Consider the following 22,085-nt stretch of genomic DNA (forward strand, 5'->3'; position numbering starts at 1 on the left):
ATATCGTAACTACCTGTGTACATCTAAAGTGTGCAAAATCTTTTCCCCTTTATTTTGGGGATTTGCATAAAAAGTAGGCAAATGAATAGTTTGGTTTAAAGCCACCCTAGAAACCACTTTAGGCATAAAGGAAGGATTAGTACGCAAAGATACCCTATCCTTATGGAAAATTAAGAAAGGCTCAACCGCCATAAGGGCCTGCAATTCAGAAACCCTTCTTGCAGAGGTAATGGCCAACAAAAAAGCAGTCTTCCATGATAAATATTTCAACTCAGTAGTAGCTGCAGGCTCAAAAGGTTGTAGAGTGAGTTTCTCCAACACAAAATTGAGATCCCAAGCAGGAGTAGGAGCTCTACGTGGGGGTCTTATATTCTTTGCCCCTCTAAGAAATTGCTTGAACAAAGGATGAGAAAACAATGGTGGGTCACAGTCATAGTGAGCTGAAATTGCTGCAGGATGAACCTTAATAGAAGAGAAGGACAAACCTTTGTCCAGTAACTCAGTAAGATATTGAAGAGCCACACTTAAATTAGGCTCAGAAACATCAAAATCCTTTGCTGCACTCCAAAATAAAAATCTCTTCCATTTATCTGCGTACACTTTCCTTGTACTAGGCCTTCTAGCTTCCAAAATAACATTCAAAACTTGTTGTGGAAGTTGAGACCCTCTATGGTTCAAAACAGAATATGCCAGGCTGTTAGGTGAAGAGAGTGAAGTTTGACATTGAGCAAATGACTGTCCTCCTGGGACAACAGGTGTGGAATTGAAGGCAAAGGCCATGGAGGCTTCCGTACCAGACTTCTCAGTAATGGGTACCAGTGCTGTCGAGGCCAATCTGGAGTTATTAAAACCATCCTTGGCTTGTCCTGTCTGACCTTTAGAAGTACCTTTGGGAGGAGAGGCAGAGGTGGAAAGGCATACACATGAAGATTGCTCCAATTGAAAGAAAGAGCATCCACTTTCCAAGCTGTGGGATGAAACCTTTTCGTGCAAAACTTTGGCAGCTGGTGGTTTAGTGGAGAAGCGAACAGATCTATGTCTGGAGTTCCCCATGACGCTGTCAATTTCTGAAATACATGAGGATCCAATTTCCACTCGTGGGGATCCATAATTGCTGCTCAACACATCTGCTAAGGAGTTCTGTGCTCCCGGCAGAAACCTTGCCTGAAGATTGAGCTGTAAACTGAGAGCAGTCTCCCACAAAATCATTGCTTGCCTGCATAGAGGATAAGAATGTGTTCCCCCTTGCTTGTTGATGTACCACATGACAGTTGTGTTGTCTGTTAGAATCAACACCTGCCCTGGAAGAAGTAAATCCTTGAAAGCTATTAATGCAAACTGGACTGCTAACATCGCCTTCAAGCTGATATGTAGATGTTGTAGTCTGGCAGGCCACTTGTCTTGTATCCACTTTCCATTTAGATGAGCTCCCCAAGCTTTGTCTGAGGCATCTGTCGTTAAAATCTGACTCGCCTCTGGCCGGGTCACAGAGAGTCCCTTGTTTAGGTGACATTCCTGAGCCCACCACAAAAATTCCTTTTGAATGCAAGGTATTATTTGAATGACAGTGTCTAGATCCTGGCAGTGCTGTGTCCATACATTTTTGAGATACCATTGTAGCTTCCTCATATGCAGTTTGGCATTGGGAAGCACCAGAATACAAGATGCCATGAACCCTAAGGCTTGAAGGACTGTCCTTGCAGTCAGCCCGGACTGATGAGATAATTGATGAAAGTAAAGGGAAAGATTCTTTTGTTTGTCCGGGGTCAAAAAGGCCATCTGGGATGCTGTATTCAGTCTTACACCCAGAAAGCACATGTCCTGAGGGGGTACTAGACTGGACTTTATTTCGTTCACAGAATACCCCAGGCATCTTAGCACTGCTATCACATATTCCAAATGAAGAAGAAGCTCGTCCCTTCCTTGAGCCAGAATCAGGCAATCGTCCAAATAAGGATAGATCTGTATTCCTTTTAGCCTGAAGAAAGCTATCACTGGAGCCAGAACTTTCGTGAACACTCTGGGCGCAGTAGATAAGCCAAAGGGCAATGCAGAGAACTGATAGTGAGAAGTCCCAGCTCGAAAACGCAGATACTTCCTGCAACTTAGTCTGATAGGAACATGAAGGCAAGCCTCCTTGAGATCCAAAGTTACCATCCAATGATCTTTGCCCAGCAGAGGTAAAAGCTGCTGTAACGTCAACATTTTGAACTTGGGAATGTCCAGATAAGTGTTGAGGATAGATAAATCCAAAATTGGTCTCCACATGTTCCCCTTCTTTGGTACTAGGAACAGGCGAGAATAAAATCCTAGGCCCACTTCTGGCATAGGGACCGGCTGTATGGCCCCCTATGTGAAGCAACAGAGAAATTTGTTTGTGAGCCTCTATTCTTTGCTGAGGAGGAACGTCTGGCATGCCTTTGAAAGGAGGCAAGGTATGGAAATAAAACCTGTAACCTTGGTGTATGATATCCAATACCCATCTGTCCTGGGTAATTAAACTCCAATTTTCTCTGAAAAGTGCCAACCTTCCTCCCAAAGGTGCTGCCAGACGAGAAGGCTCTGGCAGCTGAAAAGGTAGGTCATTGGGTCTGTTTACGAAAGGACTGACCCCTGCCCTCACCCGAAGACTGTGCAGGTGAACTCCCTGTTCTAGGCCTGAAAGAGCCCTGAGCTCTGCCCCTACCACGTCTAGATGAACCCCTAGACTGGGAATCATAAGAAGGATACGTCCACCCCTTAGTAGGCCAATTTCTACTAAACTTTGGAGGCTGAACCTGCAAAAAATCTTTAACAGTCTGCATAGACTTAGCCTCGTCTTCCATTTTCTTTAAAACTGCCTCAACAGGAGAACCAAACAACACATCAGATTGTAAAGGAGCATCTAAAATCCTTGTTTTAACATGGTCAGATAAATTTTGATCCCTCAGCCAGGCGTGCCTGCGAAGAACTGACCCAGTGGCAGCCACCCTAGACGAGGCCTGTACAGCATCAAAACCACATTGCAAAGAATGCTTACCCACCTGTTCAGAAACATGTACTAAATCTTGCAACTCTTTACAATCAATACCTTCCGCCAGAGCATCAACCTTAGACTTCAATTGTGAAAGGAGATAGTTTTGGTATTTCAACATGTGAAACTGGCAATTCAAAGCCCTCATAGCTAGAGTGGAAGAAGTATAAACTTTCTTTCCCCATCTATCCAAGGCCCTGGCCTCTATCTGCAGGAACCGGATTCTTGACAACAGAAGCCTTAACACCTTTAGGCCCCTGGCTAACAGTTTCTGGGTCTGCCCTAGGACTCTTAAAAAGATACTTATGAGCTTCAGGCACCCTGTAATACCTATCCGGTTTAACAGGAGCAGGAGGCAAAGAATCAGGATTAAGAGAAGCCTCTGTAAAAACATCCTCCACTACATCCAAAACAGGAGGTATAGCCAAAGGCCTATGCTGGGGTAAAAACAAAAATTCCCTAAGCCTTTTCCTGGAATCAGAGAAGTCCTGACCTTCCCACTTAAAATGCTCCCTCATGGAATGAAGAGTTTCTGAAAAGAAAAATCCTCAGGAGGAGAAGCAGAAGGAGTAGAATCATCCACATCAGAATCAGAATAAGGAGAGTACTCCTGCATGTCTTCAGCCGTAGACTCTGAAACATCCGAAGCCTGCTCAAAACTCCCTAGCTCAGGCTCCACCCTAGGTCTCTTAACAGGAGGGGGCAAAGAACCCCTAATCAAAGTAATCAAATCTTCTGCCATTTTAAGCATATGCTTCTTGGGCACAGTTCCTGAAGAACTAGGGGTGACACCAACTGAAGCTAAACCTGGCCTGCCTCTGGGAGAAGCCTTGGAAACAGAAGGAGAGGGCCTAACCACCCTAGGCAGGGAGGGGAGTATAGTAACCTGAGAAGCCCCATCAGCCTGACCTGCCTCCTGAGAGGCCACATCCTGCAATAACAAAGTCTCTCCCTGGGATCCCAAAGAAACCTCCGGTGGAACCACCGGCTCCACCGACACCTCTAAAGAACCGGTTCTTCTAGCCTAGGCTTAACTGCTTTGTCCTTGCGCTTCTTCGAAGAAGCGGGCGTCGGAGCATCCGATGGCATTTTATAATTGCACCGCTTCCCGAAGACTAACCTGGCACAATCAAATCTTCTCTTTATAGTGCGCTTATTGAATCTAGCACAAGAGCGACACCCAACAACGTCGTGCTCAGGCCCTAAACAAGGAATACACAAAGTATGATAGTCTCTATGCGGTATCTGTTTCCCACAAGAAATACAATTATTCACTTTTTCTGACATCCGGTAAACCACTGAGGCAAGAAAAAACTAAAATATTCCCCAACGGGGTACTTAGCCAACTTTGACTCGGTCTGAAACTCCGAAATCGAACAATTTCAGAACGCCAACCGGCACTTGCAACGCTGCTTCTGCATCGGACCATGCGGCAAAAAAGACTGAGGATATGACGTCGGTCATGCGCATTTGTACCCTGACGTCCTGATGTCAGTCAAATGCGCCTTGACCGACGTCAGCCTTATATTTTGATATTCGGGCCGACCGAGGACAGCGGACTACCCAAGTGTAAGGACTGCAGCAATGTGAGATGAAGAACATCACTGATAATACAGAGATTTGGATAACTTGAGTATTTGATAAAACAGACACTCTTACTCTTCTGATACATTTCTATCTTTTATGATACAAAATGCCTTCACTTTGACTACGGCTCATTCTAACTTGAAGGGTGTACTTCGGCCAACCATTCAACACTTGCTATAAAACTTTGCTCTCTATACAGAAAATTATTTTCATCCACAAAGGCTTAGTTAGCAATGTATTAAAACAATGCAGACAGTGACAAAAGAACTGCATCAAGCTACTACATACAAGCAACTTTAGCTGTTTAAATTGTATCGATCAGTGCCCTAGGCTTACCTCTGTGGTAACAGTTTTTCACTGAGCAGATAGCCAGACTTGTGCATATCTTTGTTATAATCTCCGTGTTTTGCCTGAACTGCATAAGAGGCCAGCAACACAGCCGTTTCTGGAGGACAGTAGATATCATCATTCAGAATTCCTTCTTTGACCTGTAGGAAAAATAGCCGCTGGGTGATTTCCTGTATAAGCTCTTCAGGCACATCTTCCGGATAAAATTTGGCTCGAAACTTGAACAGCAAAGGGCTTTCCTTGCGTACATCTTGTGCAGTCACCTGAAAGGATCAGAGATATTAAATCAAGAAAACAGAATTTTAAGACATAACTTGCTCTATGAGGGGACCTCTCTCTGTCAAGTCTACACACTCTCTCAAAGGGTCATACTCTTGGAAATACATTAGCCATATGTTGTAACAGGTTTTCATAAAATTATACAATTGACAACAAAACTGGGCATTATTTGGAAAAACTACATTAGCAAGATCATGTGCTGCCAAGTGGGTAGTGGCCAAGTCTAAATCTACTGTAGGTTTTCCACTGGTAAATTAGTTGAAAGTAGGGGTCAAAAAAACATTCAGAAGAAAAGGAAAAAAAAACATTTTGGATCCACAGTCGTACACAGCAATACTGATTTGCTACCAGAAATAAAAGGAAGCATACCCAACAGTAAATTTGCTACTGCTTGTTTGCTCACAATTCCAATCAGTTTGATCAATGTATTTTCATTCAACGTTACTGTAGGAAACTTCAAAACAACAACCCACAAGGCCATCACCAGAGGAATGCATAAAGAAAAACCTTGTGGTAAAATAAGTAAAAAAAACTGTGGAACACAGGAAACCTTAATAAAAGACACAAGTCAACAAGAGAAAAAAATAAACACGTTTAACACTCAGATATCCGTGAGGCATTTTCATACGAACAACCAGACTTCCTCAAAATCTAAGGACTTTGCCACAAAAACAGCTTTATATAGCTACAGCAATCAATTAACCACAACAGAAAAATCGAGCTAGCCATGCACAACAAATCACTTAAAAACTTACTACTACATTAAAAAAAAATATTTAAGAAATCTATTACTATAATCTGAAATTTCACGACCAAAAGAAATAAACACCATTGAAATGTTAAAATATGCTAGAAAATGTAAAAAAAAAAACTGTTTAAAATACTATAAACTACCATGGTTACAGTTTAGCTGCCCTCAACCTCAAAATACATGCTATAGATGCATTTTCATTGATACCTGGATGAGTTAATTTCAACTGCAAGTATAAAATAGTTATGTAAAATCTTACAACAGTAAATATTCTTCTCTTCACTGTTGCAGTATTCTTTACATCAGGGATGCCCTAGGAAGGGCAGCATGACATCCGGCCAGTATACCAAAGCCTTTTTGCCTTAAGGTACACCATACATCACACGTATGCTCCTTGAATAGCACAAAACAAAGGTAATGTCCGGATGGACCATCCTCAGAACTGAATGCCAATTAGTACATCCAAAAGACAAAAGGACCAGGAGGTGGAGAGAGGGAATGAAAACTGCAACAGTGATGAGAAGGGCATCTACTATTAAGATTTTACACAACTGTACTATGCCCTTCCATTTCACTGTTGCAGTATTCTTTACATTAGGGAGAGTGCCAAAACTCAAGAAGAAACTTGGGAGGAAGAAAGACCAGCAGAGCCCTAAAGGAAGCCATGAAGGGCGGCCCGACCAGCAGAGCCCTCAAGGAAGCCATGAAGGATGGTCCTAGCAAAACCAGCTCTAGCTCTGGAGATTCCACCCAAACTTGTAGTGCTTAGTGAATGTATGCACAGAAGTACGATTGCTGCTTCAACAGAACGGTGTCCAAACCCTTGAAAAAGTACCAGAAACCACCACAGCCCTAGCAGAATAAGGCTCTTACCATGAAAAACAAAAAGAAATAGCTTTTGAGATCTAAGAAGAAATTGTTTGCTTGGATAGAGCTAATGCCAAGGATCTGGGATGAAGCTGAACAGATTTCCCAATAGTCTTAGTCTTATCTAAATGAAACCAGAGTTAAGATATGAACATCCAACATGTGCAGCACCTTCTCCCTGGCAGAATGTGAAGAATGGAAAGAGTGGGCAAATGAATAGACCAATTAAGGAACAACTCATTCAGCACCTTGGGCATAAAAGATTAGTATGAAAGGACACCCTGTCTAAACACTGGAAAAGGAGCACAAGCCATAAGGGCTTGAAGCTCAGACACCTGTCTGGCAGAGGTAATGGCTAACAAAAGAAGAGTTTTCCAAGAGCAATGTTGCAAGGAAGCTGAAGCTGCAGGCTCTAAAGGAGCCAAAGTCAATTTTTCTCAAACAAAATTAAGATTCCAAGAAAGAGAACAAGCTTCCTGGGAGGCCTAATACAAAGGACACCTTCCAAGAACTGTTTAGCCTCAAATCTAGAAGCTATAGGGGGAGATAAAGGCAGACAAGCAGAAATAGCTGATAAATGCACATAAACAGAATAAGGCATCCCAGCATTGAGCTATTCACACAGATGAGAGAAAGTACAGTTGTGTACCTACCATAAATGTAGACGTTCAAGTGTATTCACTGTTGCAGTCATTACACTTGGGTTATCCTGCTGGCAGGCGACCCGCAGTAGGCCTGAGTTCCAAAGTCTTGGTCCGGCGTCGGTTGCTGTCGCCTCTTTCCTGACGTCAGTGCGCCAGGGGTATAAAAGTTGCAACAGACATAATTTTCTTCAGTTTTTGTCCCAGATGTCAGGTGCCCCCAGATAGGAAGGCTGAAAAGATATAAATATGCCAAGCAACCATGCATATATTACTATAAACAATTCTTTCATCTACAAGCAAATACACCACATAGGTTGTATAGAGATGAAAAGTACAGAATAGTCCCAGCAAAGAGGGGGATGGTGGGTGGATAACCTGGACTGCAACAGTGAATACACTCGAACATCTACATTTATGGTAGGTACACAACTGTACTATGTTAATCGTGTTTCACTATTGTAGTCATTACACTTGGGTAGAATCCCAAAGCTGAGGTTGGGAGGCTGGGTCTAGATTGGATTTGGCGAGGCTAACAAGCCCTGCAGAACTGCGGTGGCAAAGCCTGCTCTGGATTTGGAGTAGAGAGGTAGGTGGTAGTGCTTGGTAAAAGTGTGCACTGAGCTCCAAGTTGGAGGCTCTAAAATGTCTTTGGTTGGTACCCCTCTGAGGAAAGCTGCTGAAGTGGCTGCTGCTCTGGCAGAATGAGGCCTAATGACCTTAGGCACAGTTTTGCCATGTTGTGCATAACAGAAGTGGATGCAGTTTCCTATCCATTTGGAGATTGTCTCCTTTGTAATAGGCTATCCTTGTGATCCTGCAGCATATGCTACAAACAGTTGCTCAGTTTTTCTGAAAGCTTTTGCTTTGTCCAAGTAAAATCTTAGCTATCTGTGTATATCCAAAGCTTGCAGAAGTCTTTCCCCTTTATTCTGCGGATTTGGATAGAAAGTAGGCAAATGAATGAGTTGGTTTAAGGCCACATTGGAAACCACTTTTGGCATAAATGTTGGGTTTGTTGCAAGAGAAACCCTGTCTTGATGCAAAATGAGGAAAGGTTCTACAGCCATCAATGCCTGTAACTCAGACTCTTCTTGCTGAAGTTATTGCTAGGAGCAGAGCAGTTTTCCATGACAGGAATTTAAGATCAGCTGTGCTGGCTGGTTCAAATAGAGGCAGTGTTAGTTTTTCTAAAACAAAATTGAGGTCCCAAGTAGGTACTGGTGCTCTTCTAGGGGGTCTTATATTCTTTGCCCCTCTGAGATACTGTCGTTGTAGAGGATGTGAAAAAATAGGAGGATCCACATTGTAATGAGCTGAAATGGCAGAGGCATGGATTTTAATAGATGAAAAAGGCCTTTGTGCAACATCTCAGTCAAGTATTGCAAAATCTGAGGTATATTGGGGACCAGTGGTTCGAGCCCTTGTGCCTGGTTCCAAGTACAGAATCTCTTCCATTTTTCTTCGTAAGATTTCCTAGTGCTGGGCCTCCTGGCTTCCAAAATTACATCCACAACAGCTGTAGAGAGAGGTGCAATCTGAAAGACTACATTATTTGCCATGCTGACAGGTGTAAGGTTCTGAGTTGACTGTGCAGAATATGATTGTTTTGCTGTGTCAGAAGATGAGGAATTTGAGGAAGAGGCCAAGGTGGGCTATGGGACAAATTCTTTAGGATTAGATACCAGTGCTGGTATGGCCAGTCCGGTGCAATCAGGATCATTTTTGGTCTCTTGTCTGACTTTTAGAAGTACCTTGGTGAGAAGGGGCATCGGAGGGAAGGCATAGACTGTCAGGTTTTTCCAGCTGAATGATAGAGAATCCACTTTCCATGCTTGAGTGATAAATCCTTGTGCAGAATGTCTGTATTTGGCAATTCTGAGGGGAGGCAAAAAGATGTCTGGGCGTCCCCACTCCCTTATGTTGAACACTTGTGGATTTAGCTTCCATTCGTGAGGATCCATGAGATTTCTGCTTAGTTCATCTGCCAGTGTATTTTTTGTTCATGGCTGGAATTGTACTTGCAGATGTACCTGGTAGGTCCAGTGCTGCGTTCCACAAAGTCATGGCTTGTCTGCACAGGGGGTAGGAATGTGTGCCCCCTTGCTTGTTTATGTACCACATAACTGTGGTATTGTCTGTCTTTATTAATAGTTGTCCTGGATGTATTAGGTCCTTGAAGGCCGTCAGGGCATTTTGTACAGCTAGCATCTCTTTTTGATTAATGTGAAGATGCATTTGTTCCCTGGGCCACTTGCCCTGAATACATTTTCCTGCCATATGTGCTCCCCAGGCATAATCAGATGCATCCGTTGTTGTCTGCTTGGCTGTAGGTAAGGTGAAAGGCTGTCCCTTGTTGTGGTGACAGGCCTGGGGCCATCATCGAAACTCTTGTTGTAGGCAGGGGATTAAGGTTATGATTGTCTCTAAGCTGTGACGATGTTGAGTCACAACACTTTTTAGATACCAATGTAGTTTCCTCATATGCAGATTTGCATATGGAATTAGTAGAATGCAGGATGCCATGAAACCCAGGGCCTGCAGATTTTTTCTTGCAGGGAGCTGGGTCTTTTTTGCCATCATTTGAAAGTAATGAGTCAGTTGCCTTTGTCTGGTGTGAGATAAGCCATCTGGGCAGTTGTATTTAAGCTTGCACCCAGGAATATTATCTCTTGAGAGGGCACTAGTTTTGATTTCTTTTCATTTACTGTGTACCCTAGGCAAATTAGTAACCTTTTTACAAACACCAGGTGCTTTAGAAGAATGTCCTTGCTCTCCTGCTTGAATAAGGCAGTCGTCCAAGTAGGGATATATTTGAATTCCTTTTTGTCTGCAAAAATGCAATTACTGATGCCAGGCATTTTGTTAAGACCCTGGACACAGTAGATAAGCCAAAGGGCAGTGCAGAGAATTGGTAATGCATTGAGCCTGCTATAAATCTGAGGTATCTTCTGCACGATTGTCTGATTGGGACGTGTAGGTATGCCTCCTTGAGATCCAAAGTAACTAGCCAAGCCTCCTTGCCCAGCATGGGCAGAAGTTGTTGTAGTGTTAACATTTTGAATTTTGGGACATCCAAGAAGGTATTTAAGATTGACAGGTCCAGTATTGGTCTCCAGGCTTTGTCTTTTCTGGGTACTAAGAAAAGTCTCGAGTAAAATCCTTGTCCCTGTTCTTGTGGAACTTTTTGAATAGCTCCCATATCCATAAGAGCAGCAATCTGTTTTTGTGCCTCTGCCCATTGGTTTTGTGGCAGGTTTGGCATACCTTTTAGTTTTGGAGGCGTGTGGAAGTGGAACCTGTACCCCTGAGAAAACTATATTCAGCACCCATTGGTCTTGGGTGATCATATGCCAATTGTTTGAGAAAAGTGCTAGCCTTCCCCCTAGGGGTGCTGCCAACTGGTAAGAGCTTGGCATCTGCAGAGGGAAGTCATTGTGACTGTTTCCTATAAGGTTGTGATTTGTCTTCTCCTCCTTTGGGGGCTGAAGCACCCCATTGTTTAGGTCTGTAGGAGCTTTTGGGGCTGAGATCTGCCTCTTGGGCGTCTGTATCTGCCTCTTTGTGGCCTGTCTGACACTGGAAAGGACCAATTTTTTGAAGGCCAGTTTCTGCTAAACCTAGGTGGTTGAACCTGTAAGAAATCTTTCACCGTTTGCATTGACTTTGCTTTATCCTCCATTTTCTTTAACACCTCTTCTGCCGTAACACCAAACAAAGTATCAAGCTGTAGTGGAGCATCCAATAATTTTACCTTGACATGGTCAGGTAAACTTTGTTCTTTCAACCAAGCACGTCTTCGAATAACTGAGCCTGTAACTGCGGCTCTACAAGAAGCCTCTAATGAATCAAAACCACATTGCAGAGTATGCTTTCCCACTTGTTCAACTGCATGCAATAATTCCTGCATTTCTTTACTGTCAGGACTTTCTGTATTTGTAACCATTTTCTGCTTTAACAATGTCATGAGATACTGTTGATATTTAAGCATGTGAAACTGACAGTTTAAAGCTCTTACAGCTAAAGTAGCAGAAGTGTAAACCTTTTTTCCCCCCATCTGTCCAGAGCTCTGGAATCCCCATCTGAGGAGACAGGACTTTGGAACTCGGGCCGACTGCGGGTCGCCTGCCAGCAGGATAACTCAAGTGTAATGACTGCAACAGTGAAACACTAACATCCAAATGAACATCAACTGACAGTGGATTAAAGCTTTAACCCCTTTAGGACCCGGAGATATTGTTTCTGGGTCTGCAGCTGGGTTTTTGTAAAGAAATTTATGAGAGTCAGGGAATCTGTAGCACCTGTCTGGCTTTACTGGTGCAGGGGGTAAAGAATCTGGAGGCAGACTGGATTCAGTAAAGACATCGACAATATCAAGCACAGAGGGGATAGCCAGGGACCTGCCCTGAGGCAATAAAAGGAAATCTCTGAGCTTTTTCTTGGATTCTGAGTAATCCTGGCTCTCCCAGTGGAAATGCTCCCTCATGGTGTGCAGGGTTTCCCCAAAATAATAATCCTCAGGTGGTGAGGCTGAAGGAATGGACTCTTCGCATCAGAGTCCTCATAAGGAGGGAGAGAATAGCCCTGTTCAGAGGAAGAATCAGAGGAAATGGAAACCTTATCAGAGGAATCATAATCAATGTCTTGCCTAAGCCTTTTGTCAGGAGGGGGATGGGAGCCCCCGATTAAAGTAATAAGGTCTTCGGCCATTTTAAGCATCTGTTTCTTTGGCATGGATGACTGTTCTAGAGAATGCTGCACTTGTTTCCTTGTCTTTGACTTTGCTGCTGTAGTAGCCTTAATTGTAAGATGTGAAGGTCTGAAGATGCCCTCAGAAGCCGGTTCCTGCTCAGCGGCTCCGGACCCATCTGAGGGAATAGTTTCCGTAGGCCCAATACCTTGTGTTTCCACAGGCCTCGGGGCCTCCACGTGGCTGTTACGGCCTGTGGCTCTGAGGTAGCGGGTGTCAGGGGCTGCAAAAGCGCCTCACTGAGAACTGGCGACTGGCCTAGAAGGGGTTTTTGACCCCGGATGCCTGTCTCTCTGTCTTAGCGTTTTTATACATTCCGGTCGGTTGATCCAACGGCATTTTATAATTCAATCTTAGTCCAAAATAATGTAAAGCAAATTCAAACAGACGTTTAATAGTGTGTTTGTTGAATCTAGCACAAAACCAACAACTAGTAACGTCGTGATCAGGGCCGAGGCAAGGAATGCAATAAGAGTGAAAGTCCTTATGAGGTATTTGCTTCCCGCAAGAAATACAATTACTAACTTTTACTGACATCGGTCTGGAGCAAGAAAAAAAAGTTTCCCCAATGGGGTACTTGGCTTTATTGAAGACTTTGATTCTGAAATTCAGTTTTGAAAATATCAGGAGTTGGGTGACCGGCACTCGCGAACTGCTTTTGCTTCGGGCACCGCGCGGCAAGAAAGACTGAAGAAAATGGCGTCAGTTGCAACTTTTATACCCCTGGCGCACTGACGTCAGGGAAGAGGTGACCGCAACAGACTGACCAAGACTTTGGAACTCGGGCCGACTGCGGGTCGCCTGCCAGCAGGATAACCCAAGTGTAATGACTGCAACAGTGAAACACTAACATCCAAATGAACATCAACTGACAGTGGATCCAGGTTACGAGAAAGATACCAAACTGAAAACCTCTTCCACTTGGATAAGTAGGATTTCCTGGCCTCCTGCAAGGCGCTAAGCATGTCTTCAGAAAAAAGATGTTTGTGGAATCAAAATTCCATCACCCACAGTGTTACTTGAAGAGTGAACAAGTGGGGATGGATGAGATGTGCCTTGTCTTGTGACAGTAGGTCCACCCTGTGAGGTAACTCATGACTGCCCTTGGCTAAATACAGAAGAGGGAACCAATGCTGTCTCGGCCAAAATGGAGTCACCAACAAGATTTTGAGAGCATTCTGTTAAATTCTGAACAAGACTTTTGTAAGAAGGGGAGGGAAAGCATAGAGAAACATCCCCTTCCAAAGGAAAGGAGGGTGTCCACCTTCTAAACCAAAAGACTTGGGATTCTGGCACAAAAAAAGGTGAAGCTGCTGTTCGGGGGGAAACAAATCTGAGGAGCACCCCACTGGTCAACAATGTCCAGAAACATCCCTGTGAAGCATCTATTCATCATGATTGAGTTAAGGACCTGCTCAGAGTGTCTGCCACAATGTTTTGACCCAAGAGAATATAAACTGCCTTGACTCACTTGATACTGGATAGCAAGATCCCACACCAGGAGTGCCAACCAGCAAAGATATGAAACCCCCCCTCCCGTTTGCATACCACATCACTGTGGCATTGTCTATAAACATCTCGAGATGTCCTGGGGAGAAAGGATGAAAAGTCTGAAGTGCCAGCAGATGAGCTCTAATCTCGGACACTGATGCACTTTTTCTGCTGAACAGGCAACCACACTCCGCACCTTTAGGGAGCCAAAAGCTGCTCCCCATCCCACATCTGAACTGCTCCTGAGGGGGAAGACGAGGATGAAAAGAGCCCTGGATTTAGAGACAACTGCAGGATACACCAGCAAGTCAGAGGAGCACTACAAATTCTAGAGGATTCACATGAAGCCAAAGTGACTTCAGAAACCACTGAAACTTTCTCATGTGAAGTTTTGCCAGAGGGAGCATAGGAGTGGGTTGATGCCATGAACCCCAGGACTTCCAGAAATTCCCTGGCTGTTAAGAGGTCAAAGAAGGAAGCATTCGAAAGAAAATGAGTGCTAAAGCCTTGGGAAAAGGCAGGGATGCCAGCAGAGGCACAAGTCTGTATCCTGCACCCCAGAAAAACATGGTCTTGAGGAGGAGTCTGAAGAGACTTTGAAATTTGTGAACCCCAAGCTTTACAGACAAGAAATGCAAGATGAAGATTTTGCAACAGGCTCTCTGGAGAGGATACCTGAAATAGGTCTTTCAAGTAAGGAAAGACTTGGATACCCTAAATCCTTCAAAAAAAAAAAAAAAAAAAACACAGGAGTGAAGCACAGTTGGTGAATACCTCTGGGGCAGGAAAAAGGCCAAAGGGCAAAGCACTGAACTGAAAGTGCCAGGAAGCAGAGAAACCTCCTGAAAAGGGGATGAATTAGAATATGGTGACCAGCATCCTTGTGATCTAGACACACCACATAAGCCTGAGTAAGCAGAAGCGGGAACAAAGTCTGAAGCAACAACATTCAAAAGTAGGGCACCTTCAGAAAAGCATTTAAATGAGCAAGGCCTAGAATTGGTCTCCAGGTACCCTCTTTCCTGGGCACTAGAAACATCTTGGGAGTAAAAATCCCTTCCCCCCCTTTGAGACACAGGCACGTTAATAGTACCCAGAGTCAAAAGATCCCAAATCACCTCTGGAAAAAGTGATAGTTCCAGAGGAGGCTGAAGCATACCCATAAAAGGGGGAAGGGATTTCCAGACCATGAAGTATCCCTGGCAAATAATAGGACCCAGGAATCCTGCGTAATCTGTAGGCAAACATGGAGACAGAGTGAGAGAGAAAGGCAAAGAGTAAATTGACTGGGAAGAACAGGATAGTCAGACAGTTGCTGGTTTATCTGGAAAGGGAGACAGGCACAGAAGTTTGAGTAGCTTTAGTACGGAGGAGCCCACTTACCACCCTTTTTACCTTTTGGAGGAGAGCAAGATTGCCTGTGAACAAAAGCTGACTTACTGGTGTAATTTTTCTGGAATTTAGGAACAGGAAAAAAAAAAACATTTGTTTAAGTTCCTGTAAAGCCTCACTCTTGACCTGAAGGGACTTAAAGCAGCAGCACCTTCACCAAGCAAGTGTTTATCATCAAGAGTAGCATCAGTCACCTTGGTCTTAACAGGCAAAGGTTGAAGCCAAAGCCAAAAATACTCCCTCACTACGGACCAAAAAGCAGCAGCCCAAGAAGCATCTACTGTATCATAACACTTGATGGAATGACAAGTCACCTGAGAGGAAGTCCCCAACAGGGAAAGGATAGAAGTCATCCTCAGAGCATAGGAAGGTAAGAAAACCTTACAAGCCTGGGGTGACAGCCAACCAACACCTGGACATATGGATCTGATAATTAACAGTCCTAAAAGCTAAGGTGGCAGAGGTATAAACCTTCTTGCCTAGCCTTTCAATGGACTTTCTATCTTTAGAGGGAAGTAATTTGGGTGAAGGAAGCAACTGAGATGACTTGTCAGAAGCTAGACACACAACTGAGGGGTCAGCAGGAGGACACTTGTACAAGAACTTCGTCCTCTGACACCCAACAGAATATCGGGTTTCTTGGAGCACAAGCTGAGAATCTGTAGCCTTAGAAGCATTAGAAAATGCACCAAGTAATGCAGCCAGAACCGCTGGAAAAGAAGGCCTAGGACAGTGTCTGCAGCAACTCATAGTACCTTTTTTGTACCTCAGAAACCTAAGAACAATCCCATTTAAAGAACTCATCATCCTTGAGATTGTGCCTCCAAAAGAAATCTCTTCAAAGGGAGTTTTAAGACTAGCAGACTCCTCTTCCTCTGAGCCATAATCCAAACTAGAGGAACTCTGAGAATAAGCAAGGGAATTACTCATTCAAATCCGGCTCTTCCTCAGAAGAATCCTATTCCATGGGTCTTAAGAGGAGTAGAGGACTAAGGGGGAGCTGGAACAGAAACACCCTAAGGAGGTTTATATGACAAAGCACTAAACAAGTGCTAAATAAAGGACTGCCACTCACTTTGAGGGTTCTTTTGAGCAGGAGTAATGTGCTTAGACATCTGCTTTTTCATCAATTGGACATCCAGCTTGCAACACTTGGAAGACTGACACAAGATGACATTCAATGATGGTAGTAGGGACTTCTGACTAAAACCTAAAGGTACCCCTAGACTCCTTGGGGATAATCAGTTGTGGTTGACCCTGAACATCCAAAGCGGAGGTTTGCAATGCCTCCTTGGACATGTAAAGCATAATCTCTGCCCACCTCTAACTCAGTCGCAGCAGAGGAATCCATTGAAAGTCAAGAGAACCTCTGAACACTCGGTTCAGAAGAAACGGCTGGCAGAGGCAGAACAGCAGGATATTCCAGCCTAGGCTTCTTAGCCTTCTTCACAGACTTCTATCCCGTGGAGCAGGAAGTTGCCTTCATCATATCTTTGAAAGATGCTTAAGAGGTTGATTCTCCAGATAGAGCACCAAAGATAAGTCTACAATGCAGGATTTTAGGTACAAAAGCCTGACAGATGGAACAAGACGTACGGCCATGCAATTTGCCAAGGTGAAACGGCCACTGTTCGTGGCAATCTCTATGGGGAATCTGTCTCCCACACTGGAATTTACCCTTCTTGGATGACATGAAACCCCACAAGCAACAAAAAGAAAAAGTAATACGAAACCTCAAAGGGGCACTTAGCTGGAACAGCTCAATGAAATCAGTAACAGAATGTTGGCATTCTGACTTTACTATAAAAGAGATGGTGTTCAGATTAGAGGCAAAGAAGTTCTGAGGATGGCAAGTCTGGATGTCGCCTTTATGCCCTACACTATCCAAGGAGCATGTGTGAGACGTACGGAGTACCTTAAAGGCAACCTAAAGCTTTTGATATACTGGCCGGATGTTGGGCCACCCTTGGCAGTGGATCCCTAATGTAAATACTGCAACACTGAAATCGAAGGACTTCTCTCTCTATTCGAGATCTTCCAATCACCACCCCTAAAGTCAACATCTACCATGTCTAAAATACCAAATCTAAAACAGACATAGCTTGTACATTTTAAAGTATGCTTATACAAAAGCATTAATGTTTTGGTGTTTAATATACTTGTACTCAAATTCATTTATTCAACCTTTTCTCTGTTTTACCAGTATAAAACGCTACACGAGTACTTTGCTATATAAACTTCCCGCTGCACTGAAGAGTTCCCATTCCTTAATGTAATGCAAATCTCAATACCTGAAGTTTTATTTCCTAATATAATGTTTTTACAATAGTAACCTACCACACTTATTTGTACCATTAATGTCGTTAAGATGGTCGCCAATTCCAACCTTTTTTCTAAATTATGTACTTATTATAACATTCCATCTGTCTTGTTCATTTTCATTGTTCTTTAAACGGGTTTAGATCAGACTGCCTCTTTCTAGCTCATGGAACACAAACTCTCAAGCTCCCCCACTGTCCACAATATACTACAGTTCCCCAACATCCTCGGATCTTATTTGCTGCCCTTCAACCCTGCAGAACATAAAAGGTAATGACATATTGAACTCAAAGGAACATCGGCTCTTTCAGCATGGTAGTGGGTTGGAAGGAGGGCCATTGAACAATGAAACTGGATAACAGACAGAATATTATGTTGACTACATAACTTCTCCATCTGATGTCATTTTTATTCAACAAATAGGACAGAGTCCCCAGCTACCCAAATCCCAGGACTCCAAGGAATGATATTCCTAAGAACCCCTGAGCCAAATGCTGCTCTTCCCCTAGAAACCAGATACAGCTTGCAATGAGCAATAAAGTTATGAGGATTAGCCCAAGTTGCAGCTGCACAAATATCATCCAATGAACATCTGGATAAAAATGCTGAAAAGTTGTCCTAGATCTCATGGAATGTGCTTTTGGTGGTTTTGGCAAGACAAAAACAATTATAAACAAAGGTAATGCAAATCAGTTGACCATTTGGGCTCACGTTGCTTTATAAACTGGTTTGTCTAATTTTGATTCTGAAAAGGAGACAAAATTGTTCAGATTTCCTCAAATTTTTCGTTCTATGTAGACAGAATCACAATACTCTGAACATCCAAAAGGTACAACATATACTCTCCTTTCAGAAATTTGAAAAAAAAATATTGAAAGCTGATAACCTGATTAATGTTGGATTCTGATACCAGCGTACCAAAAAAAAAAAAAAAAAAACTGGTTGGTTCACATGGATACCTTCCCTTTATGAAAAAAAAAAAAAAAAAAGGAGGTTTGGAAGATGGGGCCTGTAGTTCCGAAATACTTCTAGTGGAGGTAATGGCCGCTGAAAACAGTTTTCCAGATGAAAAACTTAAATCACACTTAGCTGATGGTTCAAACGGAGACTGGGTGGAACATCTAGAACAGACTTGTTTACGGGAGTGGGAAAGGCAAGAGGGATGTTGTATCCTCTGGATATTACGTCCTGCACCCATGTGTCATTTAATTTTTGCCAGGTTTCATGGTGCAGGGACAATCGACCCCCCACCCCCGACTTCCTCCAGAGGCAAGCAATCGCACACTCCTTCAGGAGGGCTGAAAGAGTCTACTAAAGAAAGATTCTCTGGAGCATGGATTTTGTGGACCTCTCCTGCCACAAGGGCAGTATCTTCCATTAATTTTCCCCCTCTGCCTCTAGGGGAACAGTCACCTTGTGCGTCCTGAAGTAACCTTTGTGACTTCCTCTCTGACCGTTGGGGAAGGATCTAGTAGGTGTGGTAAAATGCACTCCAACAGCAGATAAGGTCTTGCCTTCCTGTTCACACCTGGTAAGTGTCTCTAACCTTAGGCCCAAAAAGAGAAGAGCCATCAAAAGGGGGTGTTGACAAAGACTTTAAGAGCTCTGCGAAACTGCAAAGGCACATCCAGGCCTGCCTCCTGAAAGAGATACCTGAACCAAATGCCCTACTCATTCCATCTGCTGCATGTGATACAAGCCTCATGGATGAGTTGGACGACTAAACTGAGGGTGGCGAGCTGAGCACTGACCATCTGCCACTGCATCAGCTACAGCTCCTTGGAGTGAGTCTGAAGGTTCTTTTAGCAGGTCCCACTGTAACCTTGTAAAGTGGGAAAAGGTACCTCAGTGATCATAAGACAAAGGTTGCTGACAAAAAGACACGCTTCTAATACCTATTCATCGCCCTGGAATCTTTATTTGGAGGATGGACAGAGGAACTGATTTCAGATAGCAACTTTTTGGTGCCCCAAGTCTTGTCTTTAGGGGCTGTAATGCATTTGTTTGGCCTCCTAGGAGTAGGCTCTATGGAATCTGGGGTCTCCCAAGCCTTCAGAGAGATTAACTCAAACTCATCGCAAGGAGGGGTCACCCAAGAGGTTGAAGGGCATGACCCAAAAGCCTTCAAGTAAGCAGACTACTCGGCCAAAGAGGAGGTGTAGAGCCAGTCTCCTCTCGATTTTATAATTTCTAGGGTGTCTCCAAAGCAGACATCCTCAGGAGGTGACCATGGGGACCCTTCTGCTTTATCGAAGTCGTTATCATTAGTGACAAGACTCCTCCTGGGAGTCAAGATGCTTCCTCTTGTAGGTCCTCTTCTGAGGGATCTCCTCATTGGGATATTCTGGAGAGGTTTCAGAAGAGGGGGGAAGAGTCCCCTGTTGGGCATCCTGAGGTCTGGGGTCTCTGCGGTCCTGTGTATAGAGTATGTGAGAAGACAAACAGCTGGGCAGAACTGGGAAGTAGTTAAAACTCTCCTCATGAATTTAAAGGCAGTCTTCCCCTGCTCCAAAGAACACCCTGGACCAGCCGAACTCACCTGCACCAAGGCCCCCAGAGGTAAGGTCAGATCCATAGAGACCCAAATTGGATCAGAGGAAGCAGAGTGTCATCTCCCAGAGGTTCCCTGCTCTAACTGGACAGACACCCACTGGGCAGATACCAGATCAGAGGAACGTATGGGTCCGGGATCAGATAGACGTGAGCTGGATGTCGGAATCTTTAGGCTCCAAAACACAGGGATAGATCAGAGGAGCAGGTGCCAAGGGGGAAGACTGTCTGATCAGATACCTTTGGGTTCAGATGCAATAATAATTTGGCCAACACCACCAGTGTCTTTAGTAGCCTCTGCACCACCATACCCACATCAGACAGATTCCTAGTGGATCAGGTAGAAAAGGGTAGGAAATTTTGACCTCATAAGGAAAGGAGATGGGTCCAGAGAAGGGATCAGTTCTGATACCTAGATTCAGTGGACAAAGCAGTCTTTGCAGCTGTGAGTTCAGACAAGGTACACTTCGGAGCTGAGGGTTCCGATTACTCCAAGAAGTCTTGGATCCGATTTGAGCAGTCTGCTTCAAAGGTTCCATTGGAGCCAACAGTTTAGGTGCTTTCTGCTTCTGCTCAGAAGGGGATTTTGGAGCCAAATCATGTTTGATTTCTTGGATTTCTGATTTTGGTGAAGTCTCAGGAGACAGAGACTCAGAAAAGGAGGTTAACCCCCCTTCAGAATGAGCTTGTTCTTGCGCTCCATGAGCGCCCTCCGATTAAACCCATGAGAAATTGAACAGGATTCTTGTAGATGAAGACGCCCCGAGCAATACACTGTGAATCGCTAATGGGCATCTTTTTTCCACATTCCTCTCACTTTTTGAAGCCAAGAGACATCCCTTCCTTTTGAGACATAACAGAGGAACAAAGAGACACAGAAATACCAGTAACAGTCCTCTAACTTAAACGGACACAGAAATAGGAAGTCTTTTTTTAAATAATCATCCTCCAAGTAAAACAGATAAGAAAAGGGGATAGACAGAGGGGGAAGAAAAACATCCTCTAGCTAAAACGGACATTGGTTAGATGTCCTCCAACTTAAATGGACACTAACAAGGGAAACTAAAGGGAGCAAACACAAGACAGGGTAAGGACAGAAACAGTTAAAGAAAAGTTCTAGCCTTTTTAACAGTAACAATGCTATAAAAAATAAAACATTTGGCCCAGAGCTTGCTAGTGAACCTCCTTCGCTGAGTGACAAACAAGATCTGGAGAAGTTGGGAGTTGCATTATGCGTAAGGAAGGATGCCCATGAGCTTTACTGAAGACCTTGATCTTTTCAAATGGCTCAGACCTTGATCTTTTCAAATGGATCAGACAGAGCCGATAGATCAGATTAGACACATCAGTGAGAATAAAGGCAATAATGACAAGTCAACTATTCCACAAACTACACATGAATGACTGCACAGAGAAAAGAACATGACAATGGTTTGACTAAAATAAGCTTCATAAACTACAAAAATGTTAAGTTTGCTAAGAGCATACTCATCCTCAGTAACTTGCAGAACTAGATGCAGACCACAGGAGCACTCAGCTTGGGAAAGTTTAATTTACAATCAGGCATCTTCCCACTTTCCTGTAATTTACCAAAGCTGCTACCAAGTCTAGATCAGACAATGTCTCGTGTATAAAACTTGTCTTTTCATCCAACTGGGTGAAGAACAGTACATACACAGCACACAACAGCTCTGCTCCAGATATGGAACTTCCTTATCAAACAGAAAATCCACCCAAAACTCAGGAACAAAGCTCCAAAATACCATTTCTGGTTGACCTCCCTCATAGGAGCATACCCTTGATGACTCCAAATTAAGATCTCTCTGAAACGTAGAGAGATGACTAAGCAAGTGCTGCACAAATAGCAGCAGGGAGTGCGTTCCTAAAGAAACACTAGAGTAAACTAAAGGTCTAGTACAGAAAACCTCTTGGACTGCCAATAAGGTCTTGCTAGATTTCTAGTAGCAGAATTTAATACAATGACAACCATCTGACAACAGTGATCTTGGAAAATTTGGCCTAGTTTTGTATTACAAATAACTTACTCAGTCTCTTTCCTAAGGGACTTGGATCTCTCAATAGAGAACTCCAGACAAC

The 22,085-nt window shown here is 43.7% G+C and overlaps 1 protein-coding gene across 1 annotated transcript in view; it reads right to left on the minus strand.

Annotated features, from left to right (window-relative positions):
- MSN (moesin) overlaps positions 1-22,085 on the minus strand; it is a 580,418-nt gene that overhangs the window by 260,798 nt on the left and 297,535 nt on the right. The window contains exon 4 of the mRNA XM_044057701.1: positions 4,937-5,211. Within this exon, the coding sequence (XP_043913636.1) occupies positions 4,937-5,211 (275 nt within the window). The remainder of the gene's footprint in view (positions 1-4,936; positions 5,212-22,085) is intronic.

The sequence above is a fragment of the Protopterus annectens genome, chromosome 15.part0 (assembly GCF_019279795.1).
Source record: "Protopterus annectens isolate FY-2018-M chromosome 15.part0, PAN1.0, whole genome shotgun sequence".
Taxonomy (NCBI): domain Eukaryota; kingdom Metazoa; phylum Chordata; order Ceratodontiformes; family Protopteridae; genus Protopterus; species Protopterus annectens.